Source organism: Gopherus flavomarginatus, chromosome 5 (genome assembly GCF_025201925.1).
Source record: "Gopherus flavomarginatus isolate rGopFla2 chromosome 5, rGopFla2.mat.asm, whole genome shotgun sequence".
Lineage (NCBI taxonomy): Eukaryota > Metazoa > Chordata > Testudines > Testudinidae > Gopherus > Gopherus flavomarginatus.
The window spans coordinates 96,750,849-96,766,541 of NC_066621.1; the positions used below are offsets into that span (position 1 = coordinate 96,750,849).

Sequence of the window (15,693 nt, forward strand, 5' to 3'; positions counted from 1 at the left end):
CCAGGTCCACACTTTTTTGGCAGGGTAGCAGAGTATTAGGGGCTGGACACAGCAGAATGCAAGCCCCAGGGGACGCTGGTGCCGGCTCTGGGGTTGCGTGTGGCCTCGTGCTCTGGGAAAGTGCGGCAAAGGGGCAGCGGCAACTCCCCTTGATGGGTGTTGATGGGCCACTAGGGAACCTGGGCCCAACGTCCCCAAGCCGAGGGCCATTCCGGCTTTTCCCAGCGAGGGGGTTGGGCAAGGCCGGCTGACTCCCCGCCCCGGGGGCGGTGCTCGGGCCGTGCGCAGGGAGGAGGGCGCTCCCGGCCGGAGTCGGTCAGTCTGCGCGGCGCTGCGTGTAGCTGGCGGCGGGGCCGGGATGTTCACCTGGATGGGGAAGCAGGCGGGCGGGCGGGAGCGGGCCGGCGGCGGCGACGCGGTGCAGACGGTGACCGGCGGGCTGAAGGAGCTGTACGCGCGGCGGCTGCAGCCGCTCGAGGACTATTACCGCTTCCAGGACTTCCACTCGCCCACGCTGGAGGAGGCCGACTTCGACAACAAGCCCATGGTGCTGCTGGTGGGGCAGTACAGCACGGGCAAGACCACCTTCATCCGGTAAATACCAACCCCCCCGCCTGCCTTCATCCGGTAAATACCAACCCCCCCCGCCTGCCTTCATTCGGTAAATACCCCACTGCCCGCCTGCCTGCCTTCCTCCTGCAGATACCCCTCCCCCCGCCCTTCCTCTGGTAAATACCCTCACCACTGCCTGCCTCACCACCACCTTCATCCAGTAAATACCGCCCCCCCCGCCTGCCTTCCGCAAATACATACCCCCAGCCCTTCCTCTGATAAATACCGCCCCCCCCCCGGATTGCCTGCCTGCCTTCCTCCTGCAAATACACCCCCCCCCCGCCCTTCCTCTGGTAAATACCCTCCACTGCCTGCCTGCCTTCATCCCACCATCATCCAGTAAATACCCCCCCACTGCCCACCTCCTTATGGTAAATACCCCCCCACACACACTGCCTGCCTTCATTCAGTAAATACTCCTGCCCGCCCTTCCTCCCTCTGGTAAATACCCCCCCCCCACTGCCTGCCTTTATCTGGTAAATACCCCCACCCACCCTTCCTCCCTGCAGTAAATACCCCCCCACCTGCTTTTATCTGGTAAATACCCCCGCCGCTGCCTACGCAAATGAATATTCCTTGCCTCATTCCAGTAGCAGTCCCTTGATATACTCCTTCATCTAAAAATAACCCCATTGAGGGTAAACATCCCCTTTCCTTCCTCATTTGGTAAATACCTCCACAGGGGTAAATACCTTCCAGCGCATACCCAGGGGAACAACACTGACATATAGCCCACCACCAGTGTTGTTGCCCCCTGTGCCTAAGCTTCATACTGTATGTAAAGACTTAAGCATCTGGGTTAAATACCCCCTTGGCCCTCCTGTCAGCACACAGTTTCATACAATAAATATCCCATAACTACCTACTCTTGCATGCACTGTGGTCAAGCCCCCCTTCCACTTTCCTTTCATACAGTAAGTATCTATTTCACATCTCCACTGAATAATTGGTTCCCTGCTCCTCCATCTTCAAATGATAAATACCCCTCACTCTGTCATTTCCACCCTCACTTGGTAAACACCTCCTTGGCCCTGCTGCGTATCTGTAAAATAATCCTCCATCTGCCTCCTGCATTTGGATAAGAAAATACCTTTTCATGTGAACAAACCTACTATTTTCATACAGTAACAAACCTATTATCCTTGAACAGTAACACACCTTTAGAGTAAACGTGGGGTGGAAAGTTGAGAGGCCTGTCACTAGAAGGAAGACAATAACCTTGATGGCTGGGGGGAGGGATAGCTCAGTGGTTTGAGCATTGGCTTGCTAAACCCAAGGTTGTGAGTTCAATCCTTGAGGGGGCCATTTAGGGATATGGCACAATTCTATGAGAACAAGTTCCAAACTGTGGCTTGTGTTATCATGAAAGTGCAAGTGAAAACGTCTCCACTGGATATACAGGTGGAACAAGTTTTCTTGGATGGGGGCAGGGTTGAAAAACGTGGAGTATTTAGAAAAATGTGTACACATGATTTGAAAGTACTTTAAAAGATGATAAAAACATAACGTATTAACTACCTGTTCCTTCTTAAAGTCACGAAGCAAGTAGCACTAGTGTATTGAGTGAGTCAGGTCCTTTTGTCTGTTGATGTGCAAATTAACTAATCAGTCTAAGCCAGGGGTGGGCAAAGTTTTTGGCCCAAGGGCCACATCTGGGTGAGGAAATTGCACGCAGGGCCATGAATGTAGGGCTGGGGCAGGGGTTTGGGGTGCATGAAGGAATGTGTGTTGTGGGAGAGTGTGCAGTGTGCAGGAAGGGGCTTGGCAAGGGGTTGGGGCACGAGGGATGCAGAGTGCAGGAAGGGACTCGGCAGGGGGCTCAGGGCAGGGGGTTGGGGTGCAGGATTCAGGAGGGGTGTGGGCACTGGCCCAGTGCTGCTTATCTCGAGTGGCTCCGGGGTGGCAGCGGCGCACAGCGGGGCTAAGGCAGGCTCCCTGCCTGCCCTGGCCCCACGCCACTCCTAGAAGTGTCCAGCGTGTCCAGCACTGGCTCGCTCTCTGCCCTCTGCTCCCCCCGGAGGCCGCAGAGACGTGGTGCTGGCCGCTTCTGGGAACAGAGCGGGGCTAGGGCAGGTAGGGAGCCTACCTTAGCCCCACTATGCCATGGGGCTGGTAATCCCATGGGCCGGATTGAAAGCCATGATGGGCCGAATCCGGCCCACGGGCGGAAGTTTGCCCTCCCTTTGTAAGCCTCCTGTTGTGTTATCGCTGTATTGGAGAGAGAAGCTTTTCTAAATGTCTGAAAAATATTATATTTAAGTTTGATGCATCTTTCTGAATTTGTACAGCACTCTGTTCTGTTTTTGCCTGTCTGTTTAAGGATGCTATCTCATGGCTTTTTGTACCGATGGGAAGGAATATGTGTTGTTTTCCATTTACTGTAATATTTTTCTAGCTTGGTTCAATGAACAGTAGTTACTGTGAGTTAATATAGTGTATAACTGCATCAGCAGTCAAGTGTAAAAAATCTGAAAGCTGTCCAGCCCATAGTGCTAGTTTTGGTGTTTCATTGAGCTGCAAGATCCAGATTTGCGTGTGACCTTGGTACTTCTGTTTCTGTGGCCAGTAAATTTCAGATCCCTCAGAAAGGTAGCACACATGCATTAAGTTGGTGGTCCCCAACCTTTTCGTCTGGCGTCACTTGTCGACGGCAAGCGGCGTCATCGAGAGGCATTCCCGCCGAAATGCCACTTAAATTCGGCGGCATTTTGGTGGGTGCTTTCCCGGGGGCCAGGACACGGGCGCATTAAGATGCCCCCGTGGGTGCCCACCACGTTGGGGACCATTGCATTAAGTTATACGTAGGCATATGCCACTCTACTCTTTCTTGAGTTTAGTATAAGTAAGTTTGCATCTGTGTGGGATAAAAGATCTTTTAGAATTGATAGTTTTATGAAATATAGTTCTGTGGAGATAATGAACTTTGAAAAAAATGGGACCCTACAATTCTATATCAGTGATCACTATGCTGTCTTGCTTAGGACACCCAGAACTGTGAGCCACTGTGTTACACCTCTGCCTTAGCAAGAATGAGAACTTTGGGACTGCTGTGCATCAGGTCTCTGACACACCAGTTTGTCTGTCTTTCCAACAAATTCATCAAGACTCTACCAGTGTAAACATTCAGGTAACAATCAGTGAAGCCCAGTTCCTGACTTTTCCAGAGACGTCTCTCTGCAGTGTCCAGTCCCTCTCACTGGACACTCAGAAATTGTTTGGTGCCTCCAAAGAGAGAATGCACACATCAGACTGTAGGTTGGCTGAAAACACACCCTTCACTTTAATACACAGTACTGGTTTTCTAATAAAACAAGAAAAAGTCCTCTGTACCCCCAAGAATAAGTTTAAGAAAGAAGAGGGACTTTATTGATAATAAGCAAGAGAAAAAGAGACAGATATGGTTGCAAATAAAACAACGCACAACACATTTTCTAGTGACTAAAACTTAATCTTAGCAATCTTTGCCTAAGTGGTTTTCTTACTCACATCAGCTGGTGCAAAGTGCTTGTTATGGAAGTATTTTGCAATTTCAACAGCATTAGCCTTTATTTGTCGAACACACTGAAGTCTTTGGCTAGGTGGTGCCTGGGACTCTCTTCTCTCTCTTCTAAATAATTTCTTCTCATCTTGGATACTTTTGCAGCATTGTTTGTGACCAAGCTGCATACTAGACATTTGATTTTTTTTTACAGTTTGTTATAGCTTTTACTGCTATTTCTTGTAAGTATTCTGTTGTGTGGGCATTTCCTGATGTATCAGTTGTTTTTGTAAGGAAGACATTCCCTTCTTCCGTTGTCACAAAAGCACATACAACAGGATCATTGTGGACATTGCTATTTTACTGTCTAGACCTTTTGCACACTGCTCAGTTTCTATTTTATACACTTTTGCTGTGTTGGAAGGACTGAATCCTGGTCTTAATGACTGAACCATGTTAATGAAGTATGGGTTCTCAATCGTATGGAAAGGAGAGTTTGTTGCATAGACAAACCGGGCAATTTTTTCATCAATTACCTTTTTTTATAATATGCTGGTTCTTATCACAAACGTATCTGTGGTTGTTTCTGGATGATGGAGATTTCTTTTTCTTTTTGCTACAGGTGATATGCTTTAGCTATGCGACATACATGATGTGATTGAAACACTGTCATTGGCAGATAACTCTGAAACTATAGAAAATGAGCTCTTGAAGGTGGATAGTCTTCAGAATCCTGTCTGTTGAGGATGGATTCTCCTAAACAAAATAAGTCAATGCAGTTATTTATTTATTATTACCATTCTGCTCATGTAGTATTATTCATTGTATTCGCTGAGACTCAGTACTACTTTAAAGGTGAAATTGTAAAAGGAAGATCTGCCTATTTCAGCTATTTATTTTTTATCACAATTGCATCGAAAATGATAGTACCATAGAGTAGCAACTATATTTTTTGCTCAAACATGAGAATTCAAGACTAATCCAGAAGGAAGACAGGCCTTAAGAAAGAAGTATGAAATAAAAAAGTTTACCAACCTGAAGATCCTGTATGTTCGGACATGTTCCTTTCATCATCTTCAACGCAGCTTCCTCCTGAGAAGGAACACTTCTCATGATGTTGTTTCATTTGGGCAACCAGGCCTTGCATTTCTTTGTTGCACTGTTTGCATTTTGCATGCATGCCTGTCTTACCCACAGGTAGAGGAACTTCATTAAAATATTCCCAAAGTGGGTCCCTTTTATGGCCTACTTCCATTATAGGTTTTCCCTTCTAGTGAGAGAATGGTATGGTAGATCTCAAATCAATGCAGGCTACACTCAGAAAGACCTCAAGACTTCTGGAATATGCTGCTCAAACCGTTTCAGTTTTGTTTCTACTGCCTGTCCCTCCCTTCTCATATTTATCTCCAGACTTCTCCTTGTCCAGATCTGTTCCACTCTGAACAATCTTCTATTCATTGAACTTTTTGAAACTTTGCACTTTTGGAGAGAGGCAAGGGATCGACTCTGTGTACACAAATTTGCAGAGGGACAATAGGGTTGAGGTCTGTTATTTCTCACCTCTATATATTATTTATTTATTTTATTTAAAAACATTTTTACTTCTAACAAGCATGTGATCTCTGGAGACACAAATGCAGTCTGAGAACTGCAAAACTAAGCATCTCTGATGGAATCTTCTAGACTGAGCACTGAGTCCCGTTGGGTAGATAAAGATTAATCTAAATAATCTATACAGAAGCCGCTGGAATCCCATAAGATTGGGTCCCTAATCCATGAACTATTGGAACTCATTTACAAAACTTTTCTTAAACATTACGTGAATATATTGTCTCATACTATGGAATTATAATTTCTAATCCCTATTCCACAATGAGAAATCTTAGAGCTATAATGTATATTAATTAAAACTATCTTTAGATAGGTTTTTTCCTCAAAAAGCATTTTATCAAAAAAATCCAATTTAAATACAAAAAAACCTGATTTATTTATTTATTACAGATTCATTGATTTTTGTCACCCTGTTTATTATCCTGTCTGGTTATAGTGTAGTAGTACGATATTGATTGTTTGAGCATCTGACACTGCCAGAGAATGTCTAAAGTGTATAATTTAAAAACCAAAGCAAACAAAATATATTTTTAATTCAAATAATAAATCCAGCAAACATTCCTATTCATCATCCTTCCCCTGTTTTTTTGTTTTGTTTTTGAGGAAAAACTATCTTTATTTAGGTTTAAACTGTGTAACAGCATACCCTTAATCCTTCTATTAGTCTCTTAATTTGTCATGGTTACTATAAAGAAGGAAGGAAGTACTATGCATTCAGTACCTCTTGGCAAGAGATTGCAAAACAAAAACAAAACCATTTTTTTGAAAGTGGAGGGAAGTGGGGACAATTGACACTTTGTTATATCAAACAGGAACTAGCCCTGATGCTTTTGTAGTCAGCTGTGGTGTTTATTTTTTTTTCTATGTAATGATCAAATACATTTCTACCCTATTCTAAAATCCCATTGTGTCTCATTTTGATATCAATGTGAGGTTTAAGCATTTTTATACTATTAAATAGATGTATTTTAAAACTAAAAGGGTCTGACTTTTTAAAAAACTAATCAAGGCAAGGAAATTCAGAATTAAAACTTTCTCTCCTTAGTCTGCCAAGTTTACCTTTGTTATTACATTCAGTATTAACCAAATGGTGCAATGGTACACTTAACTTTTTGTTCCCCGTAGCCAGTGTCAAGCATTGAGGCAGGATTTTAAAACATTTGTGTCAGAGTTACACTTTCAAAATGTGGGAGTATATACATACAATCTTGGGTTTGCAAAGGGTATATGAATATATTTGGGGGAGAAGAACTGACAATGGCCCCGTGTCTGTCATGGTTCTGATAAGATTTATGATACTTTTTAATCTCTATGGCCTTGTAAAGATTAAATTTATCGTTCACTGACATCGAATGTCATGAGTTTTCTTTCAGAGCAGATTTCCCACACTTAAACAAACATCCTCTGCCTGGACTAAAGAGCCCAGTTCATAAAACAAAAGGAGAGGTTTTGTGACTGTAGGCTGTTTTGAGTGGAATGGTCCCAAGGGAGGAAAGAAGCCTTCCACTGTGTCTCCACATGTCATAATAATTACTAGCTAAAGCATCCTTGCTTAACGTTGCTGAGAAGCAGTTAGCTTGTGCTAATGCAGTAGTTGAGCATAACTGAAGCAGTGCACTTTATAGGTTGATCACCATGTCATGAACCCAGCCTAATCCTTGGCACATGTAATTTTGAAATCAAGTTTCCCACAGTTTGGCTTCAAGCTCTGCAACGAGATCTTGGGAAGATCTTACAGCATTCATTATAAGTGCAGAAAGACTGCATCTCCTGTAGAAGCAAAGCTTGCAGTCCACAGGATGTGTGTGTCATGAACTAGTCTGTCTGTGAGAGACATGCTATTTTTAAATAGTTTTCCTGTAAACTCTTGGACACCTTCTCTACTGCTCTTTGCTAACAAGGCCATAAGATCACTGGCATTATACTGTACATCTGGATGTTTTCCTGTGTTAACATAATGTTAACACATTACAAAAAACACTGTCATTTTTCATTCTTAGTGAGGCTGCCCTCTCCTTTCGTGTGGATGGATGAGACTGATGTTTGTACATTGAGAGGAAACATGCTAAAACTTGCAACTGGTAGGCAAGATCTGGTTCTGTTCTGGATTCTGGCTCACAGTTGTACAGCAAGTCTGTGGCAGTGACTTAAACTGAGGCAGAGAGTTTTCCTGTCTGCAGATATGCATAATATCTCTCTTACCAGGGTGTTACGTATGTATTTTCAGTATTTCTAGTGTGCCTGTCTGTATAGTATATAGGGTCAGTTGTGTGAAGCGTAAAGTGTGGAAAGTGATTTGAAATCCTTAGATGGAAGTCAATAGGGAAGTATAAATTATGGCTACTATAAGGGCTTGGTTTTCAAAATGTTGTGTAATTGTGAAACTAAGTTGTAGATGCAGTTACCGTAGCTTGCCTGTGCAAGTTTGGTAGTTGCTCACACATGGCAATTGTATGTGAATATGGAAATATCTTGAATTTGCACATTTATGTTGTTATAATGAAAATCTGTTCATAAGGGTCTTATCCTGAGAGGTGCTCAATACCGTTCAGCTCCCACTGAATTCATTTGGAGTTGTAGGTGCCCAGCAGTTTCCTGAGCAGGCTCTAGATATCTAAAAAGAAATCGCAAAAGAAGATGTGAGAGAGGGAAATCTCTGGGGTCAAATCCTCTGTCATCAAGGTGCCTGACATATTGATGAGCGGTAACAGTATCTAAGGGACATTATCCTGTAATCTGGTCTAGGTTGGTGGACACCTGCGCAATGGGTCTCCCCAGAGACCTGTGGATTCATCTATTTGGCTCTGATTTGCAGAACTGGGGATTAAGATTGTTGCTGCCACTTTGTAAGCTTTATGTTGTATGTATCACCATCTTCTGAATCACTGTTTTCCATCAGCAGGAGTCTCTGGAAATGCTGATTCGTAGCAAAATAGGAGACTTAAAACCAAAAACAGAGACTCTTTTTGAAGAAGAGCAACATCAGTGAAAAGGAAATCCTTATTTGAAAGCAAACTATACCTGATATATGGAACTCACTTCTGCAGCTACTAATACAAATAATTTTAGATTAAAAAAGATAAATACACTAGCACCTATAGTTGTGTTATCTAAGGGCTAGATGCTGAAAGTGAATCCATGCGGATGCAGGGATGTGCAGATCCATTTTCAGTATTTAGACCTTAGCTACAATAGTGTAAGGTCTATCCATTTTCATATATCTGGGCATAAAGTGACCCATCCCTGAACTCAAGAATGCATACTATTCTCTCTCTGCACCCCCACTTCTACCAAATAAGTAACATAGTCATGGTGTTGTACAGTCTTGCAGGTGCTTTAAGCAGAAGCTGATATAGGTCACTCCTGATAGCAGAACAATGTAGTTGACGGACTTTGGCCTGTTCTGATATGGTAGTAAATAGGAGATTCAGAAAGAGAGAGACTTCTCTAATCTTTTGGCTCTTGTTAATTTTCTGGTTTTGGTCTGTATGAGCAAAGGATTGTTAGAATTTCACTTTAAATAGTTTGTTCTTCCCCTCTACCATTTCTCCAGATTTTAGACCTCAAGTAAGACAATGGAGTTGTTCCCTGTAGATTGTACAGTATGTTTGGTGCTACTTGAAGCAAGTTTAGCGAGGCAGATCAAGAGATACTATTTCAAAGCTATCATACTTTTAGTTCCTTGAATTTAACTTCTTTGTACCAATATTTTAAGGCTTTCAGGGGGAGGGATAGCTCAGTGGTTTGTGCATTGGCCTGCAAAACCCAGGATTGTGAGTTCAATCCTTGAGGGGGGCCATTTGGGGATTTAGTTGGGGATTGGTCCTGCTCTGAGCAGGGGATTGGACTAGATGACCGCCTGAAGTCCCTTTTGACCCTACGAATCTATGGTGGTTTGGTTGAACTGAAGGCAGAGTGAAGCAGGAATTGTTTAACAAGTAGAAAAGCTCCATGGAATGTATATGCAAGCTACAGCAGTCTTGAAGTAAGATTAAATTAGTGCTGTTTTATAAAATGACACACAGCCTACCAAACCATAGCTAAATATTGACCCCAAAGTAGCAGCCTTGTCCAGGCTCCCACCCACTGAATGCTCAGAGCATTCTGCTGTTGGCTGTCAGGGCAGTGTACTACCAGTAAAGCCTGAAGAATTGTCCTGATATGTCCAATTTTGATTATTTTAAGCTGTTGACAGTGGCAATCCGCAAACGAACCCTAAATTGTAGTTAGCCATAATTGGCTTTAAATACACCAATTCTGTGGGAAACCCATGGACCTAGTAATTCTTGATTAATCAGATTCCCTTTGTTTGGTGGAGACTCTTGAACTACTAAATCCTCAATTGTTTTTCTAGGTGCAACTCTTCAAGGGTATTTCTAGCGTAGTTCTGCAGTTCATGTTATGAATAGGAAGTTTGAGCACAATTTTCTTGAAGCTAAGCAGGGCTGATTGTAGTTGCTCTTTTCTTCTCTGAATCTGGAAAAATGGGTAAGCCAGTGTATGCTGTATGTTTTTAATAGACTGAATTTTACTATTAATATTGGCCTCAAATTGGGAATACTACCCCATTCAGAAAATCATGGAAGCCTGTCCTCAACTTTTAAGCATGTGCTTAAATTCCACTGAAATTAAGCACTTAAACTGGTCTGTGAAGGAGGCTGTCCTGCCCTTGGCATTAGGCTATCCAGGTGATTCAGTGGAAGATGGAAAACCCATCATAATGCTGGTAGGCCAGTGGTCCCCAACACAGTGCCCGCTGGGGCATTTATGTGCGCCCGCCTAGTGCCCAGCAGGGGAGAGAAGCCATGGCCCCGCGCCTGCCAGGGACAGAGAACTCTGGGGCTGCAGAGAAACCGCGGCCCGCGCCTGCGGGGGACAGAGAACTCCAGGGCTGCAGGTGCCAATGTTCTCTGTCCCCGGTAGGTGTGGGGCTCACCTAGTGCCCAGCTGGGGAGAGATGCCAGGGCCCCGCGCCTGCTGGGGACAGAGTGCTGCAGGTGCCGGTGTTCTCTGTTCTCATGGCTTCTCTCAGGCTTCTCTCTGCACTGCCCATAACTGCTGCCAAAAAAAAACCAAAACAAAAAGCGCTCCGCCTCTCCAGAATGGACCAAATGTTTATGATATTTATTTTGTAAAAATGCCTTAATTTTTCTTACTGATAGATAAAAAAGAGCAAATTCACATGGTAAGGTGAAAGAGTAATTGCCGAATAATTTAATTGATACCTTTTACATGTAAAATTATTCTTTTTATCTTATGGATTCATATATTATGTAATATTAAATATGATGTTTTTTGCATTATTTAATGTACAAATACAAAATAAGCCTTGAAAAACTGTTGGCGCCCTCCACACTCTTCTGAAAACATGAATGTGCTACTGGCCACAAAAAGGTTGGGGACCACTGTACTAGACAATTGTGCAATGCTGTACTAAGAAGGAAATTGTCTTCAACTGAGATACATATATGTGCCTGAGGGCAGAAATTTAGTTCTGCAATTGAAACTTAGTGAACAATTCTGTTACACAATTCAGACTCAAATTCATCTCCCGCTCCCTCATGTGTTGGCTCTACAAGTGTTACCGGAAGAAAAGTTTACATATGTATGTTACTAAAATCAGCAGCTATAACTGTGAATTCAGCTAGCAGTCAGATCTGTTCAGGAAGTTGGTGGTGTTTTCACATGATTGTGTTTCTGACCATGTCCACAAGTTTAAAAACCCCCTCTCTCTATAGGCGTTGCTGTTAGTAGCACAAATACAAACTTAAATACACATGTGCTAAATGTGACTTCCTAATATATGCATTGCACTATTTGCTGGCAGTAGTCATGCGTAGCAGCATACCTTGAATTAGCTACAACGTTGTGCAGTCATGCTTGAGTCACTTAGTAGCCCTAACTGTTGAAGTGAATCTTATAGTTGACTGCATGTTTTTATCTGTGGTTTTACAGGGAAGGATTGACTTTCATTATTCTGACTTTAGTGAGCTAGACAAATTGGGGGATTGGGCCAAAAGAAATCTGATGAGGTTCAACAAGGGCAAGTGCAGAGTCCTGCACTTAGGATGGAAGAATCCCATGTACTGCTACAGGTTGGAGACCGACAAGCTTAGCAGCAGTTCTGCAGAAAATGACCTGAGGATTACAGGGGACGAGAAGCTGGATATGAGTCAGCAGTGTGCCCTTGTTGCCAAGAAGGCCAATTGCATATTGGGCTGTATTAGTAGGAGCATTGCCAGCAGATCGAGGGACGCGATTATTCCCCTCTGTTTGGCCACATCTGGAATACTCTGTCCAGTTTTGGTCTCCCCACTACAGAAGGGATGTAGGCAAATTGGAGAGAGTCCAGTGGAGGGCAACAAAAATGATTAGGGTCCTGGGGCACATGACTTACGAGGAGAGGCTGAGGGAGAGGTGGTGGATATGGTATACTTAGACTTTAGTAAGGCATTTGATATGGTCTCGCATGATATCCTTATTGATAAACTAGCAAATACAACTTAGATGGGGCTACTATAAGGTGAGTGCATAACTGGCTGGATAACCGTACTCAGAGAGTAATTATTAATGGTTCCCAATCCTGCTGGAAAGGTATAACAAGTAGGGTCCCGCAGGGGTCTGTTTTGGGACCAGCTGTGTTCAATATCTTCATCAACAACTTAGATATTGGCATAGAAAGTACTCTTATTAAGTTCGCAGGTGATACCGAACTGGGAGGGATTGCAACTGCTTTGGAGGATAGGGTCATAATTCAAAGTGATCTGGACAAACTGGAAAAATGGTCTGAGGTAAACAGGATGAAGTTTAATAAAGACAAATGCAAAGTGCTCCACTTAGGAAGAAACAATCAATCCCACACATACAGAATGGGAAGAGTGTGTCTAGGAAGGAGTATGGCAGAAAGGGATCTAGGGATTATAGTGGACCACCATGAGTTAACAGTGTGATGCTGTTGCAAAAAAAGCGAACATGATTCTGGGATGCATTAACAGGTGTGTTGTGAGCCAGACACGAGAAGTCATTCTTCCGCTCTACTCCGTGCTGGTTAGGCCTCAACTGAAATATTGTGTCTGGTTCTGGGCACTGCATTTCCAGAAAGATGTGGAGAAATTGAAGAGGGTCCAGAGAAGAGCAACAAGAAAGATTAAAGGTCTAGAGAACATTACCTATGAAGGAAGGCTGAAAGAATTGAGTTTGTTTAGTTTGGAAAAGAGAAGACTGAGAGGGGACATGATAGCAGTTTTCAGGTATCTAAAAGGGTGTCATAAGGAGGAGGAAGAAAACTTGTTCATCTTAGCCTCTAAGGATAGAACAAGAAGCAATGGGTTTAAACTGCAGCAAGGGCAGTTTAGGTTGGACATTAGGAAAAAGTTCCTGTCAGGGTGGTTAAACACTGGAATAAACTGCCTAGGGAGGTTGCGGAATCTCCATCTCTGGAGATATTTAAGAGTAGGTTAGATAAATATCTATCAGGGATGGTCTAGACAGTATTTGGTCCTGCCATGAGGGCAGGGGACTGGACTTGATGACCTCTCGAGGTCCCTTCCAGCCCTACAATCTATGAATCTATGAACTGGGATTGTTTAGTCTGCAGAAGAGAAGATTGAGGGGGGATCTGATAGCAGTGTACAACTACCTGAAGAGAGATTCCAAAGAGGATGGAGGTAGGCTGTTCTCAGTTGGTGACAGATGACAGAATAAGAAGCAATGGTCTCAAGTTGCAGTGGGGGAGGTCTGGATTCGATATTAGGAAACACTATTTCACTAGGAAGGTGGTGAAACACTTGAATGCATTACCTAGGGAATGGTGGTGGAACCTCCATCCTTAGAGGTTTTTAAGACCCATCTTGACAAAGCCCTGGCTGGGATGATTTAGTTGGTGTTGGTCCTGCTTTGAATGGGGGATTGGACTAGATGACCTCCTGAGGTCTCTTCCAAACTAATATTCTATGATCTGCTTTTTATGAAAAGTTGGAATTCCAGTTTTACACTCCGACAACTATTTCTAGCCAAGAAAAATAATTAAATGCATAAAAAGTTAGTCCTTGATGGTGGTGGACTGAGGGGGTATATGTCTCTTGAATTTTATTTCTTTAATATAATTATAAAGAAATTGGCAGTATTTTTTTTAACCTAAATGCTTGCTCATCTTCCCTTTCCTTTTTATAATTCCCCTTCCCTAGGTACTTATTAGAACAGGACTTTCCAGGCATGAGGATCGGTCCAGAGCCTACTACAGATTCTTTCATTGCTGTGATGTATGGAGATACAGAAGGGAGTACTCCTGGAAATGCTTTGGTTGTGGACCCTAAGAAGCCATTCCGTAAACTCAGCCGCTTTGGAAACGCTTTTCTGAACAGGTAAGGGCAGGCTTATTGCTGGCCTTTTGTTTTAAAGTTTTAAATTCCATCTGTCTCACCATCTCTGTGTCATTTACTGAGACTACTCATTTTCTGCTGTATTCCTTTCTAACAATACAAATGATGCATATTCAAATACAGCAACCAGCAACTGGGAATTGTTGTAAAAATTAATATCTAAAGATTGAAATACAATATAGTGATTTTTAACATGGAGCTGAATGTATAAAATCACAACAGTTGACTGTGAAGGGAGAGTATCAGAGGGGTAGCCGTGTTAGTCTGGATCTGTAAAAGCAGCAAAGAGTCCTGTGGCACCTTATATACGTCTGTTAGTCTATAAAGTGCCACAGGACTCTTTGCTGCTTGTGAAGGGAGATAACGTGCAGTAAACAAACATTGTAATGGTCATCCAAACTACACAAAAATATAAATATGATGTATGTTCAGTTACAGGAACTGGACTTGTCATTATGAAAAGTAATTCACAAAAAGCTCTTAAAGGTCTCTTCAGCCAAACATCGCTTGGGTGTGAGAGTTTCAGCAATACATAACTCTAGAGCAGACTTAGTCCTAGCTGGCCTTCTCTACCTTAGAGAGTGGAACGTGTAGATTGCCACCAACGTAAGTACCAATGGAACTGTGTCCCCATACCAGCTATGCTCTTTCAGGTACAGGTTGGTTGTAGTTTTGGTCTGCATCCATTATTGTGCTCTTTTACATCGTTGCTTTTGTGTTGCCCTCTGGATACCACAGTTCCTGGCACAGCCCTCTAGAGCAGTGGTTTCTGGAGATTTAAAAGACCTCCTAAGAGGGACAACACTTGAAAAATTCTGCATGATTTGTGTGCACTTCCAAGCTGCAAGTGATGAATTTTGACGAGTGGAATAGATGAAGACCGCCCTCAAGGGTTTTGATAAGACAGTGTAGTACTGGGATTTCAGTGGGTGGTTGTTGTTGTTGTTGTTGTTATATTTTTATTTTGCATAAATGTGGGATTTTTAACTGCTTGTAAGCTTTGCAACCTGGAGCACATAGTACTTCACTGGGGGAATTCTGCACCACTGCACGTGAGCAGAATTTATCTTCCCTGCAGAAAAATGACACCCTGACAGGGAAGCAAAGGGAAGCTACAAGATCGGTCGTGCAGCCCTCCCCAGCAGTATGTTTCAGGTGCCCAAGGCAGCTGGCAGAAAGGTAAATCACTATGGGGCAGGAGGCAGGACTGGGGAAAACCCAGCTGGTGACTCCTACCCTGCGCCGGGCTCAGCTGCTAGTCACAGCTGGGCTGAGGAGGACAGGACTTCTCCTGCATGGCATCCTGGGCCAGGTCAAACCCATCCCCAGATTTCTCCCCCGGCTTCAGGAAGCTGTGCAAACTCCACACACACACACACTTCTTGCACCCATCAGCTGCAGGGGGAGGGATCCCTATACACCCAGACCCCCCTGCTGAACTCTATCCTCCCACTCCGATATAACCCCCCCGCTGAACCCCAACCACCTTCACCTGGACCTCCCTGCAGAGTCCCATTTCTCTTGCACTCAGAACCCCCAACCAGCCCCTGTGGATCCAGATCCCATCCACACCTGGATCCCCCACTGAGCTGCCCACACCCAGATTGCCCC

At 43.6% G+C, this 15,693-nt stretch overlaps 2 protein-coding genes across 2 annotated transcripts in view; one reads left to right on the forward strand and one right to left on the reverse strand.

Moving 5' to 3' along the window:
- LOC127051950 (uncharacterized) overlaps window positions 1-15,693 on the reverse strand; it is a 260,294-nt gene that overhangs the window by 35,641 nt on the left and 208,960 nt on the right. The gene's annotated exons all lie outside the window — the stretch shown is intronic.
- EHD4 (EH domain containing 4) overlaps window positions 303-15,693 on the forward strand; it is a 55,096-nt gene continuing 39,705 nt past the window's right edge. Inside the window, exons 1-2 of the mRNA XM_050954964.1 lie at window positions 303-594; window positions 13,888-14,064. Of these exons, the coding sequence (XP_050810921.1) occupies window positions 359-594; window positions 13,888-14,064 (413 nt within the window). The 5' untranslated portion in view covers window positions 303-358. The remainder of the gene's footprint in view (window positions 595-13,887; window positions 14,065-15,693) is intronic.